Here is a 17,542-nt window from a genome sequence, read left to right on the forward strand (position 1 = left end):
GTACGAATAATTCTAAGTTCTTTAACCTATAAATAGCATTGGCTATTTTCTATTTCAATATCGCGTTTAAAGTATAAAATCAAAATATGAACGATTAGCATATAAGAAGAAAGGATTCTTACAAAGAATAATTCGTTAATTTTTATCTATATAAGAAGAAAAAATGAAATTCAATGTTACAATAAAACGAAGAATTAATTAATTTTAAAGAAATTTCAAGTAAGGATCGGTTGATTTGCAAGAAAGTTGCAATTTTCGTGAATTTTGCGAATTCCCTTGGTCGATGCTACCGGCCCGGAACGTTTAATCACTATGAAATTAGGATAACCTTCTGGTGTAGGATCGTGATTAAGCCAAACCTCCAGACTTGGCCACCTATGATGTGGTCTTTCAAAGTAGATGTAAACACCACGTTGGAGAAAGATGTAACGGCGTCGTAGGAGAACAGAGGAGGAGAGGAAGCGTTTGCTAGACGGCTACCGTAATCAAAGACCCAATGTTGCGATATCGAAAGCGGTCAAAGTTGGAGCAAGCTTTCCATCGTCGTTCCGATCTCAAAATCAAGAATTCGATCCCAAGAAGTCGAAACAAAATGTAGTCAAAAAATTGATGTTTAACTTCGTATGCGATGCATTTCGATAATTTGAAAGTTGGATGGCGCGCAGCAAGAAAATATTATGTTTAGATGCCGCATAAATGGTGGAATTATCGATTGAACTGCTTGTGCTTGAGAATGTCTCTAGATTTTATCAAATATAAAAGTTTGAATGGAAAATATTGAATGAAAAAAGAAGCGGCAGGAAACACCGTTCGTGACATTCACTGTTTGCCAAATAACCGATGGCAGTTTACAATTCTGCTACCGTATCGAACGCATTTTTATTTTCTTCCATTGAATGGCGGGCTACGATCACCGGAAGTCTCGTGGCATCGGTAACCAGACCCAATCTTCTCTTTTGACTTTTTTCATTCATCGATTCTCGTACACCGATTACTCGCCATTCGATTCGGCTATCGTTCTCTGTAATTCCGTTTTCGAGACAAGATCGATACGCGTTATCGTTGAATCGGATATTAACGACATCATTAATTCAAACGTGCAACACGAACGAGACATTTCTACATTTCCCTCGTGCGTGCGTTGAGAAAATTATGAATTGTGCCAAGTTGGAACAGTTTTAATGATCAATACGAATAAGAATTTTTGAAATGTATTTTTTCCATCTTTAATCGAATTTTTTTTCCTTTTTGTATCCTTTTCGAATTATACGATTAAATTATTTCGATGAAATTTTTCTTGTCAAATTCTAAATTTCATTTTTTATAATAACAAAATGATTTCATGATCACTAATCGATCACAAAATGCACTTGGATATAAGTAATTAATATAAAATATACAAATATTTTTTGCATAATCGTTGTTTTAGGTAGGTTTTTTCGCGAACTCTTTTGAAGAATGATATTTTTTTAATGGGAATGGATTAGTAAATTTGCATTTTGATCAATATTAAGAGTCACCTATCATGTGTTAATTTTTAATTTCTTGATCGTGTATTTCCACTGATTAATCTATTATTATGAATATTCATATTGCTATTTACGGCTGATTTATATTTCAAGGGTTTAATTAAACTTTCATTTCACGATTTAACGTACGTACGTGTTATTTTCTTTAACCATATAATAAACCCGATCTCTTAATCTTTTTTTACCAGCCAAACAAATTATCTTTCTTAATCGTATTCAACAAAATATATATCTGTTGTACGTATTGTATCAAATATCGATACGAACAACCTAATAACTGACCCCTTTTTTTGATCTGATATTATCAGAGGGGAATAATTATAATAGGAGGAGGGGAGGGGAAAAAATTCGTTCTCAACTGGAGAATATTTTTATTGAACATTTAAAGCAATACATGTTGTTAAGTGTTTCATAAACTTGGTTTCAATGGTATCGGTAGCTCGCACGGTTCGAACAATTATTACAGAATAACTTTGCTCGCGAGTTGTTCGCGTGATTACGGAATTTAATTAGCTGCACGGGTTGGTCCCAACGGATTTTAATATCTCACTCTGTGCTCCACCTCTCGTTCTAATAATCCTTTCCCCGCTATTTTCTTTCTCCTCCTTTTTTTCGCGTAAGAAAATAAGAAACGAAAGGCAAGAATTCGAAGGCAACCGGTCGATCGATACAGCGCTAAATTGGACGTAAAATTCGTTCGCGTACATATTTTTCACGTACGCTTGAACTGTATAAAATTTTTTTTCAGGAAACGGCAATTCTCTTTTACTTTCAATGAATCATCACAATTTTTTATTCTTCTCTCCTCTTCTCGCGAATATCCGTTGCGGACACGAAACGATTTCAACGATTAATCGAACGATCTCTTTTTCTTTTTCTCTCTCTCTCTCTCTGTCTCTCTACGCGTCTAACGAGCCTTTTTCAGGGATGATTTGAATTTGTACACGCGATACATTGGTGAGTACGGCTTGACTTCTCCATCGCTGTCACCATCGTCTCCCGTGGGATCGTCCTTGTCCGGTTTCGAGGATCGATATATTTGACTTTTCTCGTACAACGGCACTGCTGCTGGAAGAAACAACGAGTTTAGCTTTCCTGTTGCTAGTATCACTTTGTAAATAGCGGGGTTTGTCGAGATAAATGAATTAGTTTCATTTAAGGGACAACGGATAGGATTGAAATATTTGTTGAATAGAATTCTCTTATTGTTCGAATGGAAATACCGAATTTTCCAGACTAAATTAAAATAAATTTCTTAGAGGATGAGTTAAAGGATAAAGAGTTTTCTTTAAACCTCTAATTAACATCTTTGTTAATTTAAATAACACATGAAATTACTTTTTTTTTTATGATAATATCTAATTTGTCTTAATAAAAATATAAGAATGATTCTTCAACGATCCCATAATTAATAATTATGCAAAGCTTAATAACAGAAGTTCTCACAGAAATTTGTATTACTTCCAACACTAGTTAAAGGGAACACACATTCTTCTCTTTCCTTCTCTTCTGCGCAAAATAATATCTTATTGAAATATAATTATTCGACGCGCGCAACAGTGTTCCAATAAAAATTTTTTAACGATTCCATAATTCTCAACGCACAATTAATAATTACGCAAAGCTTAATAACGTTCTCACAGAAATTTGTATTAATTCCAACACTAGTTAAAAGGAACACACATTCTTCTCTTCTGCGCAAAATAATATCTTATTGAAATATAATTATTCGTAGTATTCGATGCGCGCAACGCAACAGTGTTCCAATAGAAATTTCACGGAGAAAGTTTTAATTAAGCGGGGCAAAGTGGCAGTCTTCCCGAATATTTGCATTCTCTCGAAAAGGAGAGATAATGTAAACCTGTAGTTTCCCGCAAATACCTGTAATTAACACAGGCAGTGGCAGATGTGTGTGTATATCGTGCGCGATACGTACGAGACAAACTCGACCTCCCCCTCTCCACCCTCTCCGAGTTTTTCAACGGCTGCGTGTCGTCCTCCGTGATGGTCGCCGTGGTGCACCGGGGATGGAGCGAAAAATCCTCCGTCACGTCCGCCGTTTTTTGCGGGGTCTCGTAATTTTGAAGCGGCACCGTGCCGACTACTATATTTGTTCGCAGTTTCAAGTTCTTCTGAAACATTCTGTAGTACCACTCGCTCACGTCTACGCAGGCCTCGACCTTTCGGTGAAAAAGAGAAAGAAAAGAAAGAAGAAAAGGAAGGATATTCGTTTTATACGCGCGCACACTATCGGCGGAAAGGCGTGTGTATACGCTACGTTTAACGATCCGATTAATTTTAACGAGGATTCTTTTTACTTCGCCCGATTCGTTGACATCTCGCGTAAACGAAACTGACAATGGGTCGTTGTCAACGAGGGGCCGTTGTATTTTGTGCCGACCAAATGTTATATTTTTAATCATATCCGTGAATAATTTAAGTGGCATGACTCGATTAATTGATTAATTGAATAAGAGAATAAAATCGTGTCGGAAAAAGTTGGGTTAAAAGTTAGGAATTAATAGGAGATTGTTCCAAAAATTCTTCTCGAGATTTCTTTTTTTAAAATGCAAAATTTATCCAGATGTCTGTCTATTCAGATTAATGTTCGAGATAGGATAGAGATCCGAGTGTAGAGATACAAGTATAATTAATCGCGAAAAATGTAGAGGAGAGCAAAGATTAGTACGATGGAAGAAAAAGAGAAGGAGAAAGAATTTTTGAGACAATTTTCTGTATAAATTTTCTACTTTCTCCGGCGACACAAAATAGCAATTAATATGGAAATTAGATTCCCGGGGGGAGTTATATATAATATCGGTCGATTCCGATTTTATCGTGGTAAATACGAGACAGTCTCACTTTAAGCGTGTACAGAACGTCGATGATGTTGCAGTGGATCATCCCGGTAGGTGGTACTGCAGGAACGTCAAACGTGACGTCGTACGTATCGGAGTCTTTATTAACGGGCTGTTCTACTTCTACTATGATTTCTTTGTGCTTACGCGACTTTTCCGTCGAGTGATAAGACACCACCTATGAAAATATGCACCATTTAGAACAACCTGATGCCAGGGATCTAGAGATCTAATAAAAGAAAATATATCACGGGCATGACCCAGATAACTTTTACTGCAATGTACGCCGCGTCGAAATGTGCTGTTCTCAAGCAAAATTCTATATAGAAGATAGAAATTCCTCTACCGCTATAATATACGCACGTTATATAACTACTTTTACATTATACTGCTGTAATATAGTATTTTTAACTATAAGACGAAATTAAAGATTATGCAGCATGCGATTAAAAAAAAAGAAAAAAGAGCAAATTATATATTCATAATTTGTTTAAGATACTTATGAGGAAACAGGGTTACTTTTTTAAAAACGATTCTAATTTTGGTAACCACAACTGTAGAGAGGTTCGTCATGAGTATCGTGATTGGTATAGCTTGGCCAGGGACGTAACCTCGGACCGGAAGAGACATGGACACGGTGAGGGGTTCCGTTTGGCCGATGTACATCTTCGATTGTTTGATATTTATAGGCAACTGAAAAGATTGTTTCACGTTGTTCTCGTATTATTTAAATACAATATCGATTCAAGTTCAATCTTTGCGCATTCATCCTTCAATATACAATAATTGTCCAATTGTTATTACGAATAAATTAAAGATTTTCCATTTCCTTTTTTTTTTTCTTTCAATCAGATTTCGTAGAGACATCTACGAAACAAATCGCGCTAAAAAGAAAACAAACGATCGGAAAATTTAAAAACACGATGAAAGTTAAGAAAGCGCAATGATCGAGCATTTAATTCGAAAGAGCATCGAATCCCACGAAATGAAATCACATCTCGAGGGGAATATGATTGGTTGTTAGATTTCTACTCACGGGAGCGAGAGGATCTCGATTAAGGTCAAGAATAGGAGCCACCGTGAATGGAATAATATTGGTGGAAAACCGATAAATGCTCGTTACGTCCAACAATGCCCTAATCGAGTATCGTACTCGTCCGTATCGGCCCTCGAAGCTGCACGGCAACTTCTCTGGGAGCGTTAAGCTGAACGGGTACACGCCTCCAGTTATCACAGATTTTTCTTTACCATCTACCATCGTGACGAGAATCTGTTAATCCGACATCTCGCGTTCGCCTATCTGCAATGTCTTCTACTTACCGCCGACCACATACGTTTCCACGTGGAGATAATTCTCGAACGCTGAAAACTTACGTCGAATGCCAGCTGATCGATCGGTGAAATACACTTGAGCCTCCCCCTTGCATTTTAGCCTAATTCCTGCGTGGAAAGATGAAGGTGAAGGAAAGTGTTATGAAAAAAAATTGTTCGTCTTCAATCCTCGTTGGCCAATCTGGGTCATTTATGAGGGTGCCATTTTTTTTCCTTTTTTTTGTTGAAAAAAATTAATTTTTCAAACGCGATCGTATAACGAAATATCTTCGAGAAGATATTTCTCAGATCATTTGAGAGTGAACTCGAACAAATGAAGAAAAAGGAATGGCGAGTATAAATGACTCGGGTTGTCCGCGTAAAGTTAAAGTTATTCTACTGGTACAACTCCATTTGTCCGAATTCGTTAAAAGGAAAAACAGTTTGTACAGAGTGGAGTACACTGTCTGATTTTTCGTTCGGATAACAGGAATTCGCGTTTCGAAATTCTATTGGCAGGTGTTTCGTTTAACTGGACATTAACTAAAACGTTCGTTTTCGTTTGATACGACTTCTAAGATATGCACTAAGATATTCTACCGAATACATCTGCACAAGCATTTTCTATACAATGATATTTCCACGTTTTATTATAATATCGATTTTAATATACACGATATTATATGCTTCGTGGTAAAATATAATTTTTTGTTAAAATGTATTAAAAAATAATTTTACGTTTAGAAAATGCCATAGGACATATCTTACGCAACATGATGCAATACGTGCTAATCTAAAAGTTGATTAAATAAGAAAAAAAATTTAAGTATTACGGTTAATTGAAACAACGTATTCTAATCTATTTAATAAACTTTATCGATTACCAATAATATAATTCTATCGTAATTAAAAACCGCAGATGATTCAAATAAAAAGATTTGAGTCGAAATGTTGGAACAGGAAAAAACAAGATCTAGATTTAGCAAGATTTCGAAAGACTGAGATCTGTTAAGCAAAGGGCACGTGCAAAACACATGTACATATTTAACTGGCAACACCATATTAGACACTGTTTAACGATCCATCTAAACTTAGAAAAGGTTCACCTCGTGAATGTACTCTACGTATAGCAAAGACTCTTTCTCAGCTCTATCCATTCTAAAAGCGTTCCTGCAATACCAGAATCACGTGGTACACATCGTCCCCGGTGACGTGTATTCAGCGTAGCGAAGTCTTTTAGGTCACCCGTTATGCAACTCGATCGATGGCACGTTTGGCACGCATTCGACTCCGGCAGAGAAGAAAATTTTTTTTGATTGCGAACCGACAACACGGGTAAACATCACGAGAATAAATATCAAGTTGATCGTGCCTCGTTACAACCAGCCAATCGAATATCTTCCCTCTGCCTATCCATACCAACTAACCCGTTTTCGACATATCCCGGATAGAAAAGGAAGTTTACCAAAACTAGAAAAGAGAGAGAGAGAGAGACTTGAAACCACTATCACTCTTGTTCCGCGACACAAATTTATTTGCGACAATCGTATTTTTCAAAGATTAATTATGACGTCTCTTCGCAAAAGAGTCTATCTAAGAGTCGATCTACTTTCCGTTCACGAATATTTGATAAATTTTAACAGTTCACTCCCGACAAACACTCGTTGGAAACAACTTTCTCCGATATCTACCTGAAGGAGAAAGCTTGCCTCAAATCATCGTTTTGCTTTGATATTGAGCATGATAGCACGAGCGATCGAAATTCTCTTATTTTCTTCTCTAAAGGTGATCGTTCTTGATTAAATTCTGTTCCCTGTTCTTTTCTCAAATTGCCCACGAGGACGGCTTACCTACCTAAAGCGTTGGTCGGCTCATCCAGCTCCAAGTGGACGTTCCCTGAGATCTGATGTCCGCTGTAATAGACCTTTTGAGGATGATCGAGGACGATATCGATTCGCCGGAATCCGATACTACACCACAGAGATACAGAAACAGATTCGTGTAACAGAACTCGTTTCCACTATGGTTAATTAATCTTTTTGTTCTACCTTTTGGAGAGAGTCTCGGCGATCGACCGATCGGTTTCAGTCTCCTCGTCCTCCATTATCTGGCACGTGCGTGTACAACCCCTTTCAACCGTTCTCAACTCATCAATCTTTTTTTCCTTTCTTCTTTTTTTCCTTTTTTTTTTTTTATTCGATGCAAAGACACTTTCTCACTGTATCACAGATCCCGTTCCACTCGCAATAGAAAAAAAGAGAAAAAGCTTTTTCTCTCCTTGAAAAAGAATCACTTTCCGGTTTGTCTCAATAATTGTTCACCGGATGCATTCTCAATAAGCGACCTGTTCGTTTCTTTTCGTGTGGACAGACGGTGTAATGATATAACGCCGCGTGATATGCACCGATAAATCTTTCGATTAATGCCGACTAAACGTTTCCGGAACGAGATCTATATCGCGGCTCGAGCACACTGTCAACCTTCGATCGGTGGGGGGGAAAAAAAAAGAAATCAAAGGCACGGACGCGAGGAAGGTTGGACTAGGTAACCGGTTAAGGCAGCAGTGAGATGTTTGTTGACAAGATTCCAAAATTGCAGCAGGCGAGTCCTCGAACGGTGACGCATGCGTCTTTTGGTTCGCCAATATAACGGCGACATTCCGTCGCGTACTGCGAGACCAACCTTTGCTCTTTCGCCTCCTCTGGCCCGGATAATCGAAGGACTCCCATCGGTGTGGAGCCTCTTCCTCACAGGTAGATGCACGCCGCAGTGGCGTAACTCTGAATTAAGGGCGGGCCGCGTAATAGGGGCACCCGTATCGACCATTTTAGGATCACCTGAGAATCGGGGTGACTTGCACCGTTTAAATTCTGCCGCATCGCTGCCACTTTTCTGCCACGTTGATGCGCCATTGCCCAACCGAGAGTTAATTCTTTCGAACAAATTTTTCGACAAATTTAGATGGATGGACCGGAGTTGTATTATTTTTCTTTCCTTCTTCATATCGAGTGTACGATATGCGCGATGTACGCTTAATTAACGGACTGATTAAAATTTTGGACTAATAAAAAAAAAAAGAAGAAGAAAAAGAATCGAGATGCTTGGAGATTTTAAACATCGCGTCGTGTACGCGTGTGTACGATGATATGCAAGTTAGGATAAAGACACGTTCAAGGATCTTGTTAAGAATTGCGACGTGATCTGAATTTATGACAGTGAGCGGTGACCCGTTTGCTATTTTCGAGGTTAAACATTTCCCTCGTTCTTTCTCGTTTGAAAAAATTTTTCCTCGCCGTTCTATTATTAATTCGGGGTTTTGTACTTGGAACGTACTTAATTTTCTCGACTTTCGCGCTCTTTCTAATAATAATCAGTCCATTATAAATTCACGAAAATGGCTTCACGTTGAAACTACTGAATTTACTGGATAGTATTAGGGATGTATGCAACATCTCTGCACCTGCATACCGAATGCAGCGAATTTGAACTGCGACATATTCAAAATTCAGGAAACTGAAAGATCTTCGTTAACGTTCTTCCAAAAACACGAGTCTTCACGTCGAAGGGATTTAAGATCGTTTTTTCTAATGTAATATTACATTATTATCCAATTATAACATTATGAATATTATTCTATTATCGAAAAATTAGATCACGAACGATCAATGTTGATCAAAATATGAATTTCTTCAAAAAAGAATATCCCTTCGATCTCTGAAACTTGTAATAAAATTTTACCACAAAATTTTCATTACTTTCATCTATTTTAGACTCAACGTCATCACAATTCCTTTTACTTTTTTTACGATAAAAAACTGAAGGTACAAGTTAAACGACACAATTCCTTTCTATATTGAACTTCGATTTATTATTTTTTTTTAAAATAAAAAAGGCGAGACGATTCAACCAACGCAACAAGCGTTCCCTTCCATATCAATGGTTGATGGATTTCACGCACATGGTGACATCTATTTTACCAATAATTCCTCTAATGAACGTCCACGGCCGCGCGTTAAACGAACGTGATTTGACGTAACACACTCGTGCCGGATGTTCACTTTCGTCTGGGAAAGTAACGAGAGCGACGTTTACATAATTGACCGTGTACTTTATACAGGAAATTAAGCGGCGAGTTCGAAACGTCGCGGGGCTGTTAATTGCGACATGCATGGACCCAATGCACGCTGTTGTATAATTATCGGTTTACACTTGCGGTGAACCAGTGTTCACAGCGGCTCTACGGCGTGAAATTTCCTTTTTTCTTTTTTCTTCTTCTTTTTTTTTTCTTTTTCTTTTTGCGGCTACCAACTGACGCCTGTTACGCGAAACGAATTATAACTCGGTTTTACGTTAGACGGATCACGACCAATCCTGCCACAATGTAAATTTAATCTTCTAGTTCTATTTTTTTTTTTTTTTTTTTTTTTACTATATTATTTCCTGTAATATATATATTTATTGATCAAATTCTTAATTTATATATATTAATATTTAAATATATCTTATCTTAGAAAGATAATTAGAATCGATGTAAATACGTATATTTTACGTATATATGCTTGCCATATATTCTGAGAGAACTTCGTTACGATTCCCCATTCGCTTTCGAGGAAACGAGAGATTCTTCTGTTTTCCTTTTGCTACCTTCCTTCCTTCGAGTTAAATAATACACCTTACGACGATATATCACAATTCCAACGTTATTAAAGTGGCAATTCCGATCATGTCAGACCGAAGTAAGGATATACGGATTGCAAAAAAGTCGTATCAAGAATCGCGAAAGGAGAAGCAAGAATTCCGAGAGAGGACGTAAATTCGAATAATCGAGTATAACTCCATCCTTCTTGCACCCGTCCTATCCTATACTTATCTATACTCTTGTATCCGCGTAGCACGGTAACCAGATATTGCGGAGAATTAATTGCACACGCTCACCCGACCGGTAGTATACCTATGGTAATACAGACGACTTTAATTAGCGATCTGGTTCTTGTCCGTTCTTTTCAAAGATAGTTAATCACGCGCGGCTCCTCGTTTTACACGTAATAAGAAAATTTCACAATAATGCTCGGCCATCGATCCTTCGGCTATCGTCTGAATGGATCGTAAAGAGTTACGATGGGAGCGCCTCCTACGGCGTATCTATACACAACGCAATAATTCTTCCACTTTCTGGCCTGGCTCAGGCGTTAAAGAAACTTCGTGGCCAACGAATGCACTTCAACAAGAACCTTGGATTCTGTATCGAATTTCAACCAGGGATATTTCAACCGTAGGTTGATTTAACGCGACCGCAAATTTAGAAGATATTCACGCGTACAAGTTATCTCGTTTGCCGTTTTATTAACTCTTAATATACCTGATGCGTTTAATGGGAAAGTAAATTTACGTGTCGTAAAGATTTCTATACTTGATTCTATATAATGTATGTCATAATAATTTTTCCAAGTAATCCGAATAAGATAAAGGAGAAAATATTTTTGTCAAAAATATTTTTTTTTTTTGAAAACGTGCTTTCAATTCGAGAATGCATACTCATTTTGAATTTCATTGTATTTTTCCTTGTTTTACGATCGTTCTGTTTCTTATCATTTATCGAAAGATGATATCCCCCATTTTGTATTAATGTGTTCGAGGTATATAGTTTCACACAGATGAAAATAATTCACATAATAATTTAAAACGAATATATTTTTTTAAAGATAACATTATTCAAGAAGAATAATATAAAATTTTACAATTAATGGTCTGTGTATAAGCACATATATATGTTTCGACCGATATCTTTTATTCATCCTAATACTGGCTGAAAGGTATCGTAGCTTTTTTCCCCCCTGATGACAAAAATCTCTTTGATGTCAATGTTCGTTATATATTCGCTTTGTATTCGAATCCTTTCAAATGTCCCTTATCAAATGTTATAGAGAAAGTTGATGTTAATCCTGGCTAATAATATGTAACTCCGTCGCAACAGAGATATTTCAGTCGGAAGATAAAACCCTTACCGCGTATATTATTAATGGCGATATGGTTAAAGTATCGATAGTTGGAATTTTTTTTACATTAATCGGATTAGAAACGAATTATTTTATTTATTTCATTCTGGAAGATCGATCTTTTTTTGAATTTATTGGAATTTTTGATCTATAAAATTTTTATCTTTTATCGTCAATTTCAGCAATGAGCAAGCGATTTATAGAACGCATCAAGCTTCCTTTCAAAATCAATTCATTTCAACGCCATGCCTATCAATCGAATTTCGATTGAACGATGTGCTGCTCGATCCATCCATCCTATTTTTCACCGGACAGAGACGAGTAAAAGCGAAATCTTATCTGGAGGCATCGCGAACACTTCGATTCCCTTATCGTGTTCACTTGTATCGTTCGATTCTCGTTTTTTTTTTTTTTTTTTTATCGAGGCAGAATTCTACTCGTGTGCAGCCAGGGTAGAGGCTGATTTATGACTTTTACCTAAGGACAAGTGCGTCCTCCGGGACAGATGTATGGCAAAACAAGAAACATGGGGGAGGGTAATAATAGTTTCTTGCGGTTCTGCAGGGCAGTGAACACGTAGAAAGGATAATCCCTGCGTCACCATAAATTCCAATGATAATAATTACCGCGTCTCTTTACCCCTCTTTTCTCTGGCAACCCTTACGAACGCGTGCCACCAACCCCATGTATAATTTTTGCCCGCGTAAGCCTCGAAAGAGTATTCCCCTTTGTCGCGCCACGAATTTTTTTGCTGGAATCTGGGATCAAATGATCGTAGTGAAGAAGAATAAATGGTTCGAATATTGGAATATTTATCCCCGTGAATGGGACGAGGAGAGAATGGATTCTATTAAAGTGTGATTCGATAAATTCGATTTGAACTTTGGTGGCAGACTTGAAGTGAATCCGAAAGTGATCCAAAGGAAGCCAGGGAATTATAATATGCATGACATCTCTAGGAAATTTTAATATTTTTGTCATCGCTCTCCTCATCAACATGCAAAGTTCTGAATGAAGAAAGTTCTGAATGAAAGTTTTAAATTTCTCTCACATTTTCTAATTCTATTGTTTATTTATATATTTGAGGTTAAGATTAAGATTAAGAATTAGGTTAGCATCTTTCAACCATTTCAAAAATCGAAAATCTAGTTAATTCCTATTTGAAACAGATTGTCATTCGAAACGTTGTTACATCGAATTTCGTAGAATTTCTCGAAGAACTTTTAGAAGAACGAGTCTAATTAAGAACGAGTAACAGACTCAAGGCACAAAGATATTAATAATAAAATCACTTAGATCTAAAAATGGCTAGGTGAAACACTCGAGAAGGGATTAAACGAGGTCGAGAGGGATTGATACCATTTATACTTTACTTTTTAACGAGCGTCGTTCGTGTAACGAACAGAAATTTTATTAAAAAACTGACTGACGAACGAAGGGTCAACAGTTTTAGCCGGCAAACAAGTAAATTCGAGCGATTTATTTATTGTTACAAAAGTTTCCGTACAAATAGCGGCCATATTTACTCGAGCAGAGTTCCAGAAAACAAACGTCGGGCCTCTGTGCGTTTCACGCTCGTCGATGAAAGCCAATTTAAATCGATGCAAACTAATTTGCAAAGAAAACTTTGTACCGTGTATCGATCGATCGATCGATACCTCTCTCTTGTTTACGAAAACGGACAAAATGAAAAAAAAAAAAAAAAGAAGAGAGAAAAAGAAAAGAGAGAAGGAAAGGAACGAATAAACGATTGGAATTGGAAACCAGCCCGTAAGATTTTCGATTATTTCACAACTCTGGACCTAGCCACCTAACGGTTAAATCGGCGCAGCAAATCAATTCGTTCCGGTGGAAACGTAAATTACGTTTCGAAGGGACGAAACGTTCTAATTCGGTCAGGCCTCTCTGATCTGCACCGTGGCTCGTGGTACCGGTGGTAAATGGAGTTAGTTTCCGGAATACCTGGATGCTTCACGCACTAACGAGTTCCTGATGTTCCACGTGCCGCAATCTCGGACCACAGCTTCGTTAGACGGAGATAAAGCGTTGCACCAGCCGACTGCAACGATCGTCTGGAAATTGCGTCTAAGTGCCACTTCTGGGTCCGTCAGAAATTGTGCCGTCTTGTTAATTCACCAGCGGAAATATATCGGGGAATATGTGTGTCGAATTCTCGAGATAAACGGCCAACCAATTGGGAAAAATATTCCGTTCCGTGTGAGTGATGTAATTATTCGATGATTCGAGGTTGTAGGGTAATTGTACAGTCGAGTTATATGGGTGAATTAATCAATGCCATTTTAAATATTACGCGAAAATTGCAAAGAAATATTTTAATATTTCCAAAGTGATTTCAAAGTGAAATTAAAGTAATTTTTGAAACTAGCTTCTACAATTTACGGAATAAGAAAATTTATCTATCGAGTATTTCGAATTTCTAATTTCTACATTAATATAATACATTCGATCCAACTTAATATCGAAAGCAATTCGTTTGCAATTTTTAAACAATTATTTCCAATTGATATAACAGTTCTAACGGGCGAAACAATTTGCAAGTAAAATATAACCCTGTCAAGAAAGGTTAAGCGAACCGAGGTTGAAAACAAAGAGTAGCATGTAGAACGGTACATATAGTGCGTAGAACAACAACGTTATTCATTAATATATTCCAGCAGCATTGTCTGCAACGTAACATGTCGTAACCTCTAACCGAATGAATATATATTGGGTGAATTTATAAGTTAAAGCTCCGCACCACTTCACAAATTGTCGTGAAATAAATATAGATCTGTTCGATCGATCGATTAATTAACGCACAACCAAAATATAATTGATTAATTGAATTAATTAACAAAGATTGGCGGCGAACGAAAATTTTCACTCCCTTGATCTATCGTTTAACTCTGACTTGAAAGGATGCAGGCGAAATGCATCGGAGAACATTTCAACAGGTTCTTTTGCTAAGATTGTTCGATGAACTCGTTGAATAGCGCACGGTAGGTATCATTGTTCGCCGAAGAATACCCTACGTACGTTTCTGAATGTGCTATTACCTCAGTACATGGAGATTAGAGGCTATTGTCTTGGTCTAATAGCTCCATGTTGGCATAATTAATAATACATCATCCATGCAAGGGTGTGCGAGGTGACTGTCAGTAATATTCCACGGTGCATCGGTTGCCCCGGTATCCGGCAAACTGCATTACCTGATTAAACTAAAGATCGAAGTAGTACGAGTCCCGTAACAATTACGTTACCTACGAATATACGTCGTTCAATCACGCGACACTATGCGCGAATTTTGCATACATAATACCCTGCTCTCCTCAAATAGAATCGAAGCTAAGAGGAATAATGAAATTGAACGATTATCAAAATTTGATTTTTTTTTTTTATCAATTTAAAATTCGTTCGTTCTCCTTCTCTTATTTCCCTTATTTAAATTAATAAAATGAAAGGTTTATTCGTTCGATATTACATTTCTATCGATATTCGATATTTAGTTTTTCAATGTTAAAGCGAAACGCCGGCAAATTTCGAGCCGAATCAATTCGTGCTCGAAATTTGACAAAAGCCAGCCGATCAAAATGGAAAAAAATTCGCAGAGAGAAACGCAAGAAATACAAAGTTGCAGCGGTACTCAGCACGGGGCCTACAGTATATCCGTGTCGCGTTTAAGGGATCCACCGTGTATATACGTGTCTCTGTGTCCACAACGAAACCATCAGAAACTCGGTCAAGGAGCATCGAGGAAAACACTCGGTTACGCTCGCGTTGTGAAACGAGTTTGAGTAGGAGAGAAGTGGGCACTTTAGACTCGTTTAGGTTCCTCCACGTTTGCTCCCTTGCTCGTAATATTCCCTCCTTCTTCCCCCTCTGCCGAATATCCACAACACAGAGTCGCAACGGCAGCGTTTTCGAGCAACCACCGTCTTCATTTTTCGCGATCGCCCGCCTCGTTTAATTCATTGGGCCATCATCGTGAAATAATTTTTTTCGAACCCTTCTCGAGAAATAAAATCGGCCCATCCGAACGTTTATCGCGCGATAATAAAGCTTTCGAGCGTGAATTAATAGAGACAAATGGTGGATTTCTCTTTTTTTTTTTTTTTTTTTTTTTTTACGTAGGAATCTTCCAGGTGAAAAATGATAGCTGGAATGATAGATATAGGCTATCAAGGATATATATATATATATATATATATCTGGTTATTTGCTTGTTTTCTCTTTTTATATCTTATTGCGTTCCTTGTCGTTGATGAGTTTCTTATTTGTGAGTTTTATTCGTGCCAAAGTTTTTATCGAAATAAATTGAGATTGTGATTTTTATGTGAAAATTAATAATACGTATTTAAATCTAAAATCAATTTATACGTGAAAAATTTCAAATGCGTAAGAAATTTCTCTTTCCTTTCATATTTAAAGTTTAAGATAGAGTAAAGAATTCCTATATATACGATAATTGTGAATCAATTTTACTTGAAGAAATTCGTAATTTAATAGAACATCACGGTATAAGGAAATTATACCGAAGGATAAACATTCAATCCCGTAAAGAAGATGTTCAATTAATCGTACGGAGATCTCCCTCTTCGTTCGAGCCACCAAGAAAAGCAATTCTCGCGAAACGTATTATTTTCGAAACGGAGAATAGGTAGGATGTCATGCACGTTACAATTGGACCGAGTAATTATCTCGTTCCGTTCGTGTGGTAGGGAGGAGCAAGGGTGTACGTGAGGTCGGGGTGTTAACGAACCGGACAATGAGTAGTCACGGTTCGTTAGATACTCAACAACCAAATAATTAGCAAGCGCATTCGGATCCCCCGCGCGACTGGATTTTGGACATTGCGTCGCGCCTTTGTCAAATTCCATTTAACGTAACGATCTTCGCGTTTCTTTGTGTCCCCTCGTGCTTTCGATATTACGTATTTCACGGATATACCTTTTCAAATATGCGCGATCACGAAACGAAGATATCCACTGTTATTCCATCGATGAACAAAAGCATCGACAGCTACAGTAATATCCGTACACAGAAATGGAAATGGAGGAAGAATAAGCCTCTTTGCACCTCAACTTTTTCCTTTTTTCAAAATATTCCGTCTAACATCTTTTTATTTTTTAGAAATTAAATTGCTTTTATTAAATAACAATTGGAAGAGTGTATCGTTAATATAGCGATTGATTCAAAATATTTCAAAATGGTTTTAAGTAGCAGGATAAAATTCTTTGATACGAATTTTCTGCGAATCGTTGATGAACGATTCAGTGCATAAAGCTAAAGTAAACTCGTAATCCGTCATATCTGTCCCTATTGCTAATTAAAATCTCTTGTATCTCCTCGTCGAAAACTAAAATTGGTTAATCCGATTTCCAGTGGAATTCCTCTGGAAAGTCTAATGAAAATCTGACCGGGGCATTTGCGAAACGCTTGTTTCGCCCACAGGTATCCCCCGTGGAGAGAATCCGCGCGATAGAGAATTGGAAAGCGTGTTGTTTATGAAACTATCTCTATCCAACGTGGTTCCAAAGTTTTGGAAAATTTCAGATCACGTCGTGTCCGAAATATATTACTCCATGCAACAACGGATTACTTCCTTGTTCGTTTCGTGATTTATCAAGATTACAATGTTTAATTTCATTGATGAACGTATATTTATAAAAGATAGGTTTTCCATGTAAAAATAAAATAAAATTATAAAATTCTCAACTGATTGAATTGAACAATTGGTCTTCGATCGATCATTTACGCGTCGAATGAACGACACGAAATGTGCGATTTCTTAAAAATTAAACGCTATTGCTATTATTATTATTATTACATCCAAGAATATTATTATCCT

General features: G+C 37.2%; 2 protein-coding genes across 8 annotated transcripts in view; one reads left to right on the forward strand and one right to left on the reverse strand.

Annotated features, from left to right (window-relative positions):
- The window catches only part of Pgant9 (polypeptide N-acetylgalactosaminyltransferase 9), a 324,242-nt gene that overhangs the window by 5,945 nt on the left and 300,755 nt on the right, over nt 1-17,542 (forward strand). The gene's annotated exons all lie outside the window — the stretch shown is intronic.
- LOC100871939 (arrestin domain-containing protein 17) lies at nt 1,884-8,400 on the reverse strand. Of its 3 annotated transcripts, none has more exons than XM_086914217.1 (8): nt 7,747-8,400; nt 7,553-7,668; nt 5,708-5,827; nt 5,424-5,629; nt 4,907-5,080; nt 4,392-4,565; nt 3,466-3,709; nt 1,884-2,597 (listed from the first exon to the last, which is right to left on the reverse strand). In XM_086914217.1, the coding sequence occupies exons 1-8, from the start codon at nt 7,800-7,802 to the stop codon at nt 2,437-2,439; spliced, it is 1,251 nt and encodes a 416-aa protein (XP_086770343.1). In that variant the 5' UTR covers nt 7,803-8,400; the 3' UTR covers nt 1,884-2,436. The 3 variants fall into 3 exon arrangements, with proteins under 3 accessions (XP_086770343.1, XP_003694543.1, XP_012343200.1); XM_003694495.4 differs by having other exon boundaries at nt 5,424-5,638; nt 7,747-8,398; XM_012487746.3 differs by having other exon boundaries at nt 1,884-2,594; nt 5,424-5,638; nt 7,747-8,395.

Source organism: Apis florea, unplaced genomic scaffold, assembly GCF_048593485.1.
Source record: "Apis florea isolate Af1SG1 unplaced genomic scaffold, ASM4859348v1 contig_3585_pilon, whole genome shotgun sequence".
NCBI classification, from domain to species: domain Eukaryota; kingdom Metazoa; phylum Arthropoda; class Insecta; order Hymenoptera; family Apidae; genus Apis; species Apis florea.

Bases quoted from the DNA above. Each gene is read 5' to 3' on its own strand.
- LOC100871939 (XM_003694495.4), bottom strand. From the start codon at position 7,802: ATGGAGGACGAGGAGACTGAAACCGATCGGTCGATCGCCGAGACTCTC. The intron at 7,669-7,746 runs GTAGAACAAAAA...TCTGTGGTGTAG, and splicing joins GCCGAGACTCTCTCCAAAAG to TATCGGATTCCGGCGAATCG. The intron at 3,710-4,391 runs GTGAGACTGTCT...TTTCACCGAAAG, and splicing joins ACGTTCTGTACACGCTTAAA to GTCGAGGCCTGCGTAGACGT.